The sequence below is a fragment of the Python bivittatus genome, unplaced genomic scaffold (assembly GCF_059951505.1).
Source record: "Python bivittatus isolate LINGU-HERP-01145 unplaced genomic scaffold, Pbiv_v1 ctg000080_np1212, whole genome shotgun sequence".
Lineage (NCBI taxonomy): Eukaryota > Metazoa > Chordata > Lepidosauria > Squamata > Pythonidae > Python > Python bivittatus.
The window spans coordinates 51435987-51452026 of NW_028277035.1; the positions used below are offsets into that span (position 1 = coordinate 51435987).

At 38.7% G+C, this 16040-nt stretch overlaps 1 protein-coding gene across 1 annotated transcript in view; it reads left to right on the top strand.

The window, feature by feature from the left end:
- Positions 1-16040, top strand: part of STAB1 (stabilin 1) — a 111304-nt gene that overhangs the window by 19945 nt on the left and 75319 nt on the right. The window contains exons 10-16 of the mRNA XM_088134052.1: positions 4270-4385; positions 5487-5575; positions 9456-9578; positions 11643-11789; positions 13245-13307; positions 13945-14058; positions 15470-15523. Coding sequence (XP_087990178.1) covers positions 4270-4385; positions 5487-5575; positions 9456-9578; positions 11643-11789; positions 13245-13307; positions 13945-14058; positions 15470-15523 — 706 coding nt within the window. The remainder of the gene's footprint in view (positions 1-4269; positions 4386-5486; positions 5576-9455; positions 9579-11642; positions 11790-13244; positions 13308-13944; positions 14059-15469; positions 15524-16040) is intronic.

The following is a 16040-nucleotide window of genomic DNA, read 5'->3' on the forward strand; positions in this document are numbered from 1 at the left end:
GTGAAGCAGCTGGGCCAAAGCCGAAAGGACGTTCAGCTGTGGATGTATCTGGAAGCGAAAAGAAGGTCCGATGCTGTAAAGAACAATATTGTATAGGTACCTGGAATGTAAGATCTATGAACCAAGGCAAGCTGGATGTGGTCAAACATGAGATGACAAGACTGAACATCGACATCTTGGGAATCAGCGAACTGAAATGGACAGGAATGAGTGAATTTAATTCGGGTGACCATTATATCTACTACTGTGGGCAAGAAACCTTTAGAAGAAATGGAGTTGCACTCATAGTCAATAAGAGAGTGGGAAAGGCAGTAATGGGGTACAACCTCAAAAACGACAGAATGATCTCAGTGCGTATCCAAGGCAAACCATTCAATATCACAGTCATCCAAGTCTATGCCCCAACCACTGATGCTGAAGAAGCTGAGGTTGACCGCTTCTATGAAGACCTACAACATCTTCTAGAACTAGCACCAAAAAAAGATGTCCTTTTCATCATAGGGGATTGGAATGCTAAAGTAGGAAGTCAAGGAGTAATCGGAATAACAGGCAAGTTTGGTCTTGGAGTACAAAATGAAGCAGGGCAAAGGCTAATAGAGTTCTGTCAAGAGAAAAAGCTAGTCATAGCAAACATTCTTTTCCAACAACACAAGAGACGACTCTACACATGGACATCACCAGATGGTCAATGGTCAGATTGATTATATACTTTGCAGCCAAAGATGGAGAAGCTCTATACAGACAGCAAAAACAAGACCAGGAGCTGACTGTGGCTCAGATCATGAGCTTCTTACTGCAAAATTTAGGCTTAAATTGAAGAATGTAGGGAAAACCACTAGACCACTCAGGTATGACTTAGATCATATTCCTTGTGAGTACACAGTGAAGGTGATGAATAGATTTAGAGGATTAGATTTGGTAGACAGAGTGCCTGAAGAACTATGGACGGAGGTCTGTTACATTGTACAGGAGGCAGCAACTAAAACCATCCCAAAGAAAAAGAAATGCAAGAAAGCAAAATGGCTGTCTGATGAGGCTTTACAAATAGCTGTGGAAAGAAGGAAAGCGAAAAGCAAGGGTGAAAGGGAAAGATATAAGCAATTGAATGCAGATTTCCAGAGAATAGCAAGGAGAGATAAGAAGGCCTTCTTAAATGAACAATGCAAAGAAATCGAGGAAAACAATAGAATGGGGAAGACTAGAGATCTCTTCAAGAAAATTGGAGATATGAAAGGAACGTTTAGTGCAAAGATGGGCATGATAAAGGACAAAAAGGCAGGGACCTAACAGAAGCAGAAGAGATTAAGAAGAGGTGGCAAGAATACACAGAAGAACTCTACAAGAAAGATCTTAATGTCCCTGATGTCCACGCTGGTGTGATCGCTGACCTTGAGCCAGACATCCTAGAGAGTGAAGTCAAGTGGGCCTTAGGAAGCATTGCTAACAACAAAGCTAGTGGAGATGACAGTATTCCAGCTGAGTTATTTAAAATACTAAAAGACGATGGTGTTAAAGTGCTGCACTCAATATGCCAGCAAGTTTGGAAAACGCAACAGTGGCCACGGGATTGGAAAAGGTCAGTTTACGTTCCAATTCCAAAGAAGGGCAATGCCAAAGAATGCTCAAACTATCGCACAATTGCACTCATTTCACATGCTAGCAAGGTTATACTCAAAATCCTACAAGCTAGGCTTCAGCAGTACGTGAACCGAGAACTACCGGATGTACAAGCTGGGTTTCGAAGAGGCAGAGGAACTAGAGATCAAATCGCCAACATTCGCTGGATCATGGAGAAAGCACGAGAGTTCCAGAAAAATATCTACTTCTGCTTCATTGACTATGCAAAAGCCTTTGATTGTGTGGATCACAACAAACTGTGGCAAATTCTTAAAGAGATGGGAGTACCAGACCACCTTACCTGTCTCCTGAGAAATCTGTATGCGGGCCAAGAAGCAACAGTTAGAACCGGTCATGGAACCACCGATTGGTTCAAAATAGGGAAAGGTGTACGACAAGGCTGTATACTGTCACCCTGCTTATTTAACCTATATGCAGAGCACATCATGAGAAATGCCAGGCTGGAAGAATCACAAGCCGGAATTAAGATTGCAGGGAGAATCATCAACAACCTCAGATATGCGGACGATACCACCCTAATGGCAGAAAGTGAAGAAGAACTAAAGAGCCTCTTGATGAGGGTGAAAGAGGAGAGTGCGAAAGCTGGTTTGAAACTCAACATTAAAAAAACAAAGATCATGGCATCTGGACCCATCAATTCCTGGCAAATAGAAGGGGTAGAAATGGAAGCAGTAACAGACTTCATTTATTTGGGCTCCAAGATCACCGCAGACGGAGACTGCAGCCATGAAATTAAAAGACGCTTGCTCCTTGGGAGGAAAGCCATGGCAAGCCTAGATAGCATATTAAAAAACAGAGATGTCACCTTGCCGACAAAGATCCGCATAGTCAAAGCTATGGTTTTTCCAGTAGTAATGTATGGCTGTGAGAGCTGGACCATAAAGAAGGCGGAGCGCCGAAGAATTGATGCCTTTGAACTGTGGTGCTGGAGAAGACTCTTGAGAGTCCCCTGGACTGCTAGGAGATCAAACCAGTCAATCTTAAAGGAAATCAACCCTGATTGCTCATTGAAAGGATTGATAATGAAGCTCAAGCTCAGATACTTTGGTCACCTAATGCGACGAGAGATCTCTTTGGAGAAGACCCTGATGCTGGGAAAGATTGAAGGCAAAAGGAGAAGAGGACGGCAGAGGATGAGATGGTTAGATAGCATCACTGAAGCAATGAGCATGAAACTGAGCAAACTCAGGGAGGCAGTGAAGGACAGGAAGGTTTGGCGCAATATGGTTCATGGGGTCACGGAGAGTCGGACACGACTTAACAACTAAACAACAACAAATTTTTGAACACAGATGTTTGTAAATCCAGCCATACATCATTCATTCTGAAAACTTCTTTCCTGAATATTGACAACAGTTTTTTAGGCTTGGGAATCCCCACTACAAACATACGCAAATTATATGTTTGAAACAATATGACAATAGCTACAAATACATCAAAGTTCCTAAAATGTATCTGTTATTTATTAAAAGCAGCAAGAGTTCAGCAGCTGGTGCTACTGGAAAGCTGCTTATCCTCTATCAATTCAAATATGAAATAATTTATTAATTGCCAATATTAGATGTCAAAATTGGAAGACAACTTGTAATATTTCTCCTTGTGGAAAGTGCTCTCTCTATTGAGGCCTTTCTATGACCACCATGCAGAACAAAATTATTCAGCTGTGTATAGGGAGCTTCTTTTGAGCCTCACTGAGATCCACTAGGCTGCAATAGAAGAATGTTGCTTTTCCTTTGAAGACTAGCTCAGTTATGCGGTTCTCTGGTTGAGATTCTCAGTAGCATCCAATTTTACAATGAATAATTACTGTCCTGGAATTTTTTTTAAAAAATCATATGCTGTCCTTGGAATTGCATGCAAATCCAGTGCCAGTCAGCCTTCTTAGTCAGTATATCACCCTCCTTCTAACCTGAGAGTTTTTAGATACCAAGTAAACTTCACTCTACTCTTTCAGGTTTTACAGTATAATTACATTTTGCATAAGAGTGACCTTTTCAAGTGTTTAGAGGCATCATCTCTTTCCCAGCATGGAATGTCAATATTGCACATGTTGCAAATGTGGGTGTAAGAAAGAAAAGGAAGACTGATTCAGGACAATGTTTCTCAATGCTGGCTGGGGAACTTGGGAGTTGAAGTCCACCCATCTTAGTTGCCAAGATTGAGAAACACTGACCTAGGACATTTGACAAATTCAGATATGAACTAGGGCACCCTTCCCCAATATGATGCTCCTCAGATGTGTTGGAGTTCTACTCCTGCAATACCCAGACTGCACTGGATTTGAAGTTAACATCAACAGGATGACACCATCCAAGAAGGTTGACATTGGCACTTTCTACTTCTGTTGTCACTGCATGCCCAGAGCGATCTTGATATTATTGATGTCATTTGCAATTGATAATTTTGCTTTATTCTGTTTATTTTTCAAACCACCCTTATATAAATTAAAGTGACAAATCTGGATACCTGAACATGAATATTTGAATAAGTTAGTCTATATTTTCTGGTGTCCTCCTTGCTAAAGGAGCAAATAGCTGCTAAATAGTTACTAAATTAACGTGAATTGGTTGCAAAAACATAATAATGGGCAGCTCCCCAAAACCCATCTCTCCCTTCTCCTGTTTTGTTCAGATGCATCTGCCGCAAGGGAGAAATTATAGTTGGAAATATCTGTTACAAAACTATCTTGAGTGAAATCTTTAAGCTAAATAAAGGAGGAAGATTGCATGACGCAGCGACACTGTTTGGTAACTTTCTTTTCTGAGTGAATTTAACTACACATAACTACAATATGCTAGAACATAATTAAAATATTCCAGTTGTCTCAGGTTGATTTATTTGAAGACATTTTGTTGCTGGCTCCACAGTTATTGTGTAAATGGGTTGAATCATGCTCTTCTCATGGCATATATGCTTCCTTAAAGGGTAACAGTATTGATTAAATTAGCTTGTTATTTGGTAAAAAAAATTGAAATATCATCCAGGGCAGGCAGACCTTTAGTTCATAGCAAGTATAGGTTTCAGAAAAAGGAAGAATGTAATTCAGCTGGTCCGGTAAAATTGTTACTCTAATTTGCAGCTAAACTGAATAAGATATTGGGGTGCCATAGCTACATTTTTTTCTCTCCTTGAAAAGAGTCCTTGATATCCAAGAATGCTGAAAATGTTTGTTGGTTTGTTTTTTGTTTTGGATGGATGCAAATGCTAAAGATAATTTAATATTATATTAATAAAATAAATTCAAAAGCGATCCCAAATGTACCTAAAAGATTTTTCTAACCACGCATCACTAAACATAGCAGACATATATATTAAAATGGGAAATTAAGTATATGCCCTATCTTTCTGCTTCCCCTTCTGTGGAAAATATGTAAGTACTTGCATATCTTTCCCTGTCTGGCAAAAGTAGCAGCTGATGGACAATGTAGGTTGAAAAAATGATGTAGGGTATTGAGGGAGAGTTAAATGTCTCCCTCAACATTTCAATCCAATTCAGGGCTGCCTACAGGGATCCTAGAAAAATGGAATGCAAGAAACTAGAATGTTCCTTACGTTTGACCAGTAAACTCAGCCCTCCCTCCAAGGAATAGCCAAACAAGAAGGTGTAATATATCAGAAAAATAGCACATAGAAAGAAAAGCGAATTCTCCCATTTTCTTAAGGTAGGGGATAGAAACAGAAATGTGATGAAGATGTCTTCATAAAAATTTTAACCTCCACATTTGGCTGAACGCATTGCAAATAGGGCAAATGTTCTGTTAAGGAAAAAATGCATCTAGTCAGATGTATAATTATTTATGATATTCAGGTGTTTTTTAATGTATACATGGTATGGAATCCTTTAACAGCTAAGGGTTGTTCATTACCCCTGGAGAAATACGGGCCTTTCACGGTACTTGTGCCTACTGGACAGAGCATTCCTGAAATTGACTTTAATGTAAGTACTCTTATCTCTTATTAATTTATTACTCCTGGTATCTGGCTTGCAGAAATCCACATGATCCCTAGATCGCAATAAAGAAATATAGAAAACTAACTTTTTGTTGCCATCAAGTGGTGGTCTGGAGTTTTGCAGCTCAGATATAGTAGCCCTACTCTGTAGAAATTGGGAAGTCTTTTGGGGGTGGAGAAACAGTCCTCCAGCCAGTATAATTGGGGTTGGACATGCTTTAAAAAGTATCCAGAAGCACTTTGGACACAGAACACAGCACCCCTCAACTGTTCGTTAAAGCAGCCAGACTTTGGAGGCTCCCATGCCAGCCTGAAGCAAAGACGATGCTACTTTAAGGAATCCAGTCTGAAAACAGCAGCATTTTTCCTACTGCAACTGTGCTTATAAATAATTACATTGGTCTAGACAACAACCTACGTGTGCCAGGATGCAAATCCATTCTTTATAAATTGAAGGAAAAGATTATTCACTTACATTGAAGGCATTGCTACAATAATTAAGAGATGTTGATAAGAAAAGAAAGGTAAGACTCATAACTGTTTCCCTGCTTTAACTTCATTGTTTTCAAACATAAGATAGTATCTTTCCCTTGCTCCATGCTGATCTGAAATGAAGCTCCCATCTGTAGTTTTGTAAAAGCTACTTATTTAAAACAAAGCGATTACATTGAAAATAAGTGGGTGGGCTTAAATATTTCATCTTAATTGAGGCGTTGCCACTAGATTTTCCATCTGCGGTATTGAAACGAGGCACAGGGAAAGCGTTCAAAGTGTTCAATTCCTCAGCTGCTATTATTTAAATGTCTTAGTAGATATCTTAATTGTCTCCCTGATATCAGTGGACTAAAAACCTACATCATGTAACATAAGAAGGCTTTCTCATTGAACTGTAACAGGATAAAAGGGAAACTGCTATCCCGTTGAAGGATTTTGAAGCATCCCATCTCCCACCCATATCATCTAAATTCCATTAGTCTTCTTCATCCCTAGCATGTGGAAGCTGCATATCAGCAGCTCTTTTTGAAAAGCAGTTCTTTTCAATTAAATAATGTGTTTTGCTACTGTCCTTTTTCACCATTAACAGCAGTGACATGTATGCCATGCTGTACTGTCCGCTGCTGCCATTTTCAATGACACATCATAGAGTATAGTCCTAGACTTACTTATTTAGAAGTAACCCTACTCAGTTCAGTAGGAGTTATTCAGAGAGAGTTGCATATAGGAGTCTCACAGTTACATCTCAGGAAATGTTTCCAGAAATACTAAGTATTTTCTAATTCTGTGCTATTGTGAAATTTAGATGATACTGAACATCAGACTACATCAAATCCTAGATGTTCCATGACAGAAAAAGGCCAATTCATTCAATTAAGTATCTTTTCTGAATGATCTTATTTATCATCTTTCTTACAGTATTATCATCCTTTGTTTAATCAAATATGTTGATCTTAACAAATATTGTATCCAGGTACATTTTTCAAGAGTAAAGCCTACTGAATAGTCTTACTTTTGATTAAATAAGTATAGCATGAGTTCTCAAATTAGATGATACAACAATCCCCCCAAATAAACTTGTATTGCCTGCTTTATGAATAACACTAATGATTTTATTGGTGTTAGGGCTGGGTAAGAAATAAATATATCATTGGATCATTAGATACTTTTACATTTTTAATTTTAATCTATATATCATATTAAAAATTATGAAACCTTAACAACTGTATAAAATAAAACTATTTCCTTAGAAATTAAAAAAACAAAACCCAATAAAAGTTTAAAAATCATCTTTTTAATGGAAAGGATGAACTTGCTTTTATTGCTGATGCACTCTGGATAATTGAGGAAGCCAAAGAATACCAAAAAGAAACCACTATGTGTGTCATTGATTATAGAAAGGTCTTTGATTTTATTGATCACATCAAGCTGTGGAAAGTGCTCAGAAAAATGGGAATCCCAGAACATCCTATTGTCCTCATCGGAAACTTATATACAGGTCAGGAAACCACAGTACAAACAGAACTTGGCGAAACAAACTGGCTCCAGGTTGGCAAAGGAGTGCCACAAGACTGTATACTCTCCCCTTATTTCTTCAATGTACATGCTGAATATATTAAGGAAAGCTGGATTGGAAGAAGATGAGCATGGTTTTAAAATTGGAGGAAGAAACATCAATAACCTGCACTATTTTGATGACACTACCCTGATAGCCAAAAATACAAAGGATCTGCAAGCTCTAGTAATAAAAGTCAAGGAGCACAATGAAAAAATGAGACTAAAATTACTGTAAATATAAAGGAGACCAGATTGAAAACAGATATGAGAATCAGCCTTGGAACTGACAATGAAGATATAGTGGTGGATCGCTTCTACCATTTAGGATCAACCATCAACAATAAAGAAACAAGCACTCAAGAAATATACTGCAGACCAGTATATACATGGTAGAGTAGCCATGAAGGCCTTGGAAAAGATATTCAGATGCCATGAAGTGTCTATAGCTACAAAGATCAGAATAGTGCAAACCAGGGTATTCCCTGTGACACTCTATGGAAATTTTGGTGTTGGAGAAGACTCCCAAGAATACCATAGACAGCCAAGAAAACAAACAAATCAATCAATGAATAAATCACCCTAGGACCAGACTCAAATTATCCTATTTCAGAAACATTATGTGAAGACCTAACTTTCTAGAGAAGACTCTAATGCTGGGAAAGGTGGAAAGAATGAGAAGAGGATGATTAGCAGCAGGGTAAATCGATTCAGTTACAGTGGCAATGAGTGCACCCTTGGAAGGCCTGAAAGACCAGGTTAGGGATAGATTATCATGGAGAAAATCTATCTACCTATTTATTTTATTTAAGCAATTTATATGGCTGCCCAACTATGTGGTTGCTAGGAGTTGAAAATGATTTGATGGCACATAATCAACTCATCAAATCAATGAACATGCTTACTTTTGCATAACCCTGAAATCTGGGTTTCATTTTGAAGACAGTCATCCCTCATTCCCCAATATCAGAGGAAGGGGAAGAAAATGGTGTTTCCTTGCCTTAAATAAGCTCTTAAACTTCTCTTTAAAAGCTATGGCTTACAAAACACTGCCAGTTGCTTTCAGTGCTGTCTCTCTCCCAGGACAGCAGTACTACAATAACTACCCATCTCCCTCTCTCTTCCCCTCCACTGTAATTCTGTCTGAAAAGCAAACATGATGGGTAAAAATACCCAATGAAAATAACACGCAAGCTTTCTGGAATGGATAATCCTGCTCAGAAAGGACTTGCAAAGAAGGGTCCATTGTCTAGTGACACCCCGCCCCCAGGGATCACAACACTTTAAGAAACTCTGAGCTATAAGATTGCTCTCTCAATAGCATTTTGTACATGCTAGACATTCATGGTGCTAAGATTATATTTTATTACTAAAAAAAAAGTGACATCAAAACTCATCTAAAGAAAAGAAGGATAGTACCATAAAACTTTGAAGTGCAGTTGTCAGGTAATGTGTTACCTAGGTGTGTTATTTAAAAAAGAAAATAATGAATTAAAGGAGAGCAAAGCAAAAAATTTAAAAATGATCCAGTATGTGTCATCATAAGCTATTTGGCCTAATTTTTCCATGGAAACTAGAAATAATGCACTAGCTTGATATATTTACAAAATTGATACAGTGCATTACCATATTAGTGCATTTCTGTACAATGAAATTAAAACTGTTATTTATTTATTTAAATTTATTTATTTATATTTCAAATTTAGTCACTGCCCATCACACTCAAGGGGGCCTCTGGGCGGTTTACAGTTATACTGGACATGCTGCATGCAGAGTAATGCTTTTTGATTTTGATTCCTCCTCTTCTCTCTATAAAGGTCACCTATGCACAGGAATTATGCAGGAAGTATATAATACCTGGGCAGCACTTAACAGTTGACATGGTTAACACTAAGGTCTTTTGGACATTATCTGGACATAAACTGATATTTCACAGACAGGTAAATGCTTTTTACAAACTTGAGATTCTAAAAATTAAGCTATAGCACAAGATACAAGTTTGTCTCTTCTTCCTTCCTTCCTTCCTTCCTTCCTTCCTTCCTTCCTTCCTTCCTTCCTTCCTTCCTTCCTTCCTTCCTTCCTTCCTTCCTTCCTCCCTCCCTCCCTCCCTTTTCATACTGAAGTTTTAGGTCAGTTTTAAATAGCCCAAGGAAAGGTCCAATGTTTTCCTCTACAATTATTAAAGATTAGTCTTATATTTTACTCAGTATCACAATTACTTTTCACTGATTTAAATCAAACATGTTGATATACCTTTGGCTTTTCATTTGTTTCATTCATTGTTTTCCAAGCTGCAGCTGGTACAAAATGCAGTGATGTGAGCAGCACATGTTACACCTTTGCTCTGCAAGCTGCATTTGTTGCCAGTTTGTTTCCGGGTCCAATTCACTCTGATGTTTTTGACATTTAAAGCCCTTCATGGCATGGGCCAGGTTATTTGGGGGGCCGCCTCTATCCCATTACTTCTTCTGTCCAATCAGATCTAGCAGAAGCGACATGCTGGGGTCCCGTCTGTTAGGGAACTACACTTGGCAGCTCCCAGGAGGTGGGATCTCTGCTGTGGCACCCGCCTTTTAGAATGTTCTGCCTCCACCCTGAAAGTGAGGTTAGCGCCATCCCTACTTACTTTCTTTACATCCCTGAAGTCCCTGAAGACCTGGGGGTCCCAGGGGACTGATGGCATTTGAGGTGTTTCCATTATTGCTGCTAACATCTCATCTCCTGTATGCCTTATGATTTTTTAAACCTTTTAATTAATGACTGTTTTTTTGATATATTTATTGATTTGTATCTTACTGTAAGCTGCCCAGAGTCACTTTTTATGAGATGGGCAGCCATATAAATTTGATATATAAATATAAATAAGTAAATAAAGCAAAACAAAGCGAAACAAGAAGGGGCTCCACAATCACCCTGTCCCCAAGGCCTGGGAGAACAACTAGCTTTTCAACACATTCCTGAATAACAGAAAGTTAGAAGCCACATGAATTCTGGAGGGAGACCATTCCAGAAAGCAGGAATTGCGACAGAGTAGGCACACTTCCTGGGTCTCACAAGATGACATTACTTAATTGAGGGAACACAGAGCACACCCACCCTGTTACCCTGAACCAGACAGGAAGAGGCAACTGGAGGGTTGCAGTCCCTCAAACAGTCAGGCCTCATGCCATGAAGGGCTTTAAAGGTGATAACCAGGACTCTGAAATTATCCTATAAGGTAGGCCAGACTAAGAAACAAGCACCATGCAGACCACCTAAAAGCTACTTTTATTAGAACAGCTATATAAACAAAATCTTGCACATCTAAACATGCTTCCTTTCCATCCCCTTTTATCTTCATGTGAATTGTGGGTGGGGGTGGCTGTCTGAGGTGGAAATCACCTTCTTGGTCTGGGGTCAAGCCTTGTTTATCTATCGTTGTCATGGGAATGGATCTCCCTTCCAAACACTGGGTCAGGAGATTGCTCAGCTAGCCAGGGACTGAAATGTACACCTGGGTATCATCTGCATATTGATGATCCTGATGCCAATCCCAGTAGTTCCAGGTAGATATTAAACAGAAGGGGAGAGAGATTTGAGCCTTGCAGCACCCTACAAGTGAGGGACCATGGGTGCAATCTCTCCCCACCTGTCAGAACTGTTTGAAACCAGCCACAGAAAAAGGAGGAGAACCACTGTAGAACAATGCCTCCCATCTCCAGTGAAGGTGGTCCAAAAGGACATCACAGATAACAGTATCAAAAGCTGCTGAGAGATCAAGGAGCAGAAGGAGCACAAGAATGGATGCACCACCCCCATTCCTATTTCACCACAGGTCATCAATAAGAATGACCAATGCCATCTCCAGAACTAAACCCTGGCCTGAAACCCAACTACAATCTACAGTTCAAGAACAGTAACTGCATTTAAAAATATTAAAATGATTGCAATCAAATGTCAAAGCAATAATAAAACTTAACCATAGAAAAATATTTACTATAGAATAACCTTGTACTGCTCTCCAGGTATCCCCCATGAGGTACAGTTACTTAGATTCTCCAGGTGACATCTATTACTTCAAAGACTTCAATCTGCCAGCAGCTAATGGCCTTATACATCTTGTCAACCCTCTAAGGACAACAGCCACCATGGACAACTCTGTCAATGCTCAGGTATGATGAATATTCTTTTTCCTTATGAAAAGAGAGTCGTAGGCAGTATATGAGGATAATTCCTTAAACAAAGTAACTTTTAAGTATAGGCCACAATTGCATTTCTGACCTAGAATCAGTCTAAAGCCTTTCTATTAACATGCTGCTCCGATGCAGCCCCAAACAACACTGGACTCATGTGAATGGTCTGACGATATAAAGTTCCACGCAACCCTTACTGCATAATATTAGGTATACCAGGAAGTATATTTCACTTAGAATCTCATTTTTCCCCAGTTTTCCCAGACCGGTAAGTTGGCCAGGGGAAGATTTGGAATTTTGAAGCAATATGATGGGTGCACTCATAAAATGGCTGCTGTGCTGAGTCAATGTACCCATTGAACAAAAAATGAGTTAGCCATCTCACAATGTTCTCTGCCATCTCAGTGAGACCAAAAGGTACTAAATAAGATATTAGAAGCTACTGCTTTGTTGTGCAGCATCCAATTTCCTAAATAACTTTCTGGTTGAAAGAAACTCCACAAAAAGCCTGCTGGACACCAAAATGGACACCATGCAAGGAATCTGGGAACAGCATGTTGTCTACATTTCCTTATAGGTAGACTATATTTACTTATTCCTGACTCAGAAAGTCAAGATTTCCCTCAACTAACTCTACTGGGAAGTTGAAAAAGCATTCCAGAAGAAGACAATGGCAAACCACTTTGGCATGGTTGCTAAGAAGCCAACATGGACATGTCCCTGAAGTTATCAGGAACTGAGCTTGATTCAACATCCCTTTATATCTCTATTAACTCACCTTTTAAAAAAAAAACACCCTTGGGCATCCAGAGATAGAGCAACCTTATATTATTCTTTGCTGGATCAATTCCTCTAAGGATTTCCAGAGAATCTTCATGAAGCCTAAATGTACCATATTTGCATATAGCAATCAGTTGTTGCTTTCTGTATCAGTTTTCTTTTAAATCTGTCTTGGTTCATCTTTCTACAAGACATTGGCAAAACAAGAAACTGGGTAGATACAATAGGCTATTACACCGCCATGTTTATTCTACCTCCATTATTTCCAGTGCATTTTTTCCTGTGGTGAACTATGGTTCAGAGTCTCTGTGTTGGTTCATATCTTGAAAGCCACCTTGAATTTAAGATATTCAAAATGCAAGATGCAAATGCTTCACATGCATAGACTTGTATGTTTAGTAACCTAGATTGTGCTCTAATCATAATTGCTAAGGAGCAAATTCTGTTGAACTCAATGGAAGAGAAAATATTGTAAGTGGAACTCAAAGGCTTTCTGTACAAAATAACAGTAGTTATGGCACAGAGTAGAAGAGGGGGGAAATGAGCCATTATTTGTTTGCACATACTGTATATATTTCATTAGTATACTGTTCAAACTGAAATATATTTCTGTGTATATCATCACTTCTCATTCTAGTCTGTCTGTTTTTGCAGAAAACAATTGCAGAAATTCTTGCTTCAATGGAGATTGCCAGCCGATTTGAAACTATATTAGAAGTGAGTATCTCTCCCATATCATGGCCTGCAGAAAATGAACACTGATACTGCAGTTTCTTTTTTTTAGCTGTTGGAAAAAATGTAGGCTTTGCTTCTTGAGCATTTAATATTTTTATGACTCATATTAGGATACAGAAAAAGTGTTCCCTTTTACGAGAGCAAAAGGAGAATTGGGCAGAGTAGATAATGGAAATTGTTAAAATATTAATACATCTCATGAAGAATGGTTTTTGGTTCATTTCCATAATATTGCTGTTAGGCAGTAAGAGATTCAACCTTCTTCCACACAAGAAACAGGATTAAGGTTTCTTTCCTCAAATGGTCCTCCTATAAACATTGTTTATGTGCAAAACTTTGCCCAGGAGCATCTAAATTGATCTGTCATTGGATCATTTTCAACTAAAGTTCTTCACACCACATCCTGTTGAAATCAATAATCCTTAGTGAGTTACAGAAAGTATTTGACCATTTCAGTAGGACTTTAGTTTGGCTGAACTAGATCTTTGTCAGGAATGCTGGGAACAATTGGTTTCTGTGATTTAGCTGTTTAGCATAATTCATCTCCAGAAATTTTATTTTGCTAATTAATCATTTTACACTATAGTTATCTGTGGCCATGGTGCTTAATATTTTGCAGAATTGTGGCCTTCCATCAATTTTGGATGGTCCTGGACCTTTTACTGTGTTTGTACCAAGTAATGAAGCAGTGGATCAATTAAGAGATGGAAGGCTAATTTATCTCTTCACAGAGGTGAGACTATCTTTGCTAATTAGTTTGAGGATTATCATAAGAAGATATGAGTTTTCATTTTGATCCAACTCGGAGATTGTTCATATAGCCAATTGTTTTGTCTTCCCAATATCAGAAGCATTGGTAAATGAGGGCAATCATAAGAATGATTGTTTTACAATATCCTTCTTAAGGGCAACGTTCTATAAAACGCCTAACTTATCACTTGTTCCATAAGCCATTATTGTAAATGTGGGATTTTATTTTGTCCTTTATCTGTTCTTGTGCAACTGAATGCTGCTGTTCACTACAGAATTTAAATATTCTAATGTGAACTATCTACTGGAAGTTTTATATATAGAGAGAGGTTTTAATGTTAATGTATCTTCTATATATATACTTATTATATACATATATGAACCAATATAAATGCACATGCACAGAGAGATGTGGGAATTACTACAGTTGAGAATAATTACACCTATCAGCCATTGTAATCCAAAGTTTTACTAAGGCTAACTGCAACTCCCAAGGGAGACTCTTGTATAGCTTGAGAGTAACCCAGGAAGTGGCATCTCCCACATGCTGAAGGGTGGCCTCTGAAAGTGGGAGAGGAGCCGTGGGAGGAGGGTCTGTGGTGGGAAAAAATCAGGAATTTGGTCATGTCTTTTCTGCCTAACACATTTTATTTAAAGGCATAAGCTCCTCATTATGTAAACTGAGATTCAGCAGATGTGCCTTCCTCTATAACATTGAGCAGAACAGCAAAGCATAATTTTAAATAAAATAACATGTTTTTTCCCTGACTTAGTCTCAAGTAACATTGTTTTTATTACAGGCAGCCACAGAGCTAGGATCTGGTTTAGAACATAGCAATCTAGAGATTTGGGTTTTGTTTAAATTGGAATGGGAAAGCCGGAAGTTGATTGCAGATAGTGGAAGAACGATTGATAATAATTATAGACAGGATCTTTATAGGGTGAAGAGTTAACCTTCTGAGTCAGACACATTTCTGCAGCTTTTGATTTTCATTTTATCACTCTTTTATCCTTTTTGCATTGGCCAATGGAAAATATTCCTCCTCCTCCTCCTCCTCCTCCTCCTCCTCCTCCTCCTCCTCCTCCTCCTCTTTTTTGCCACCCACTTCCCCCCCCAACAAGAGCGCTACTGTACTAAGATTACCTATTTGCAGCACACACACACACACACACACACATATATATATATATAATTTTCTGCTAAAATTCACTTTTTAAAGTGAAAAGTTAATTTGGCATATTTGAACAAATCATGCTGTCCTTCAGGAAGAAACTCTGATTTTGAAATATAATTTGCATGCACAAGAGATGGTTGTTTACCATCTCTTGTGCGATCAGCATCCATTATGCATAATGTCTAAGGATAGTGTGTAATTGTCTTTTTCCTGTACCAGGGCATAAATAAGCTTCAGGAACTTGTGAAACATCATATCTATCCCACCGCAGCGGTAAGGCTGTTTTTGCTTTTCAAGTTCATTTCATCGCTTTTACAAGTAACTTCTCCCTAGCCAAGGCTCTTGAAGTGGTGAAGAGGAAATGCAAGTGCTGAACAGGCTCTCCTATAGGCCTATGCACCACTTGAGGCTAGTTCCCTATCTCTAGGGCAGTGTTTCTCAACCTTGGCCGCTTGAAGATGTGTGGACTTCAACTCTCAGAATTCCCCAACCAGGCTGGGGAATTCTGAGAGTTGAAGTCCACACATCTTCAAGCGGCCAAGGTTGAGAAACACTGCCCTAGGGAACTAGCCCAACAAAAATAGAACAATAGGAACAAGCATGCTGTATATGACATGCCATTACAAGCCTTTTCAAAAGAGGCAGTGATTTATAATTGTTAAACTAAATCTATTGGTGATTTTGCCCAATTAGAAACCCCTGTTTGTGGCTCATTTATTTAATTTGAAATGTGCATCTTACTCTTAAATCATTCTCCCAGGCAAAAGCTTCTCATGTCCATTTGTAAACC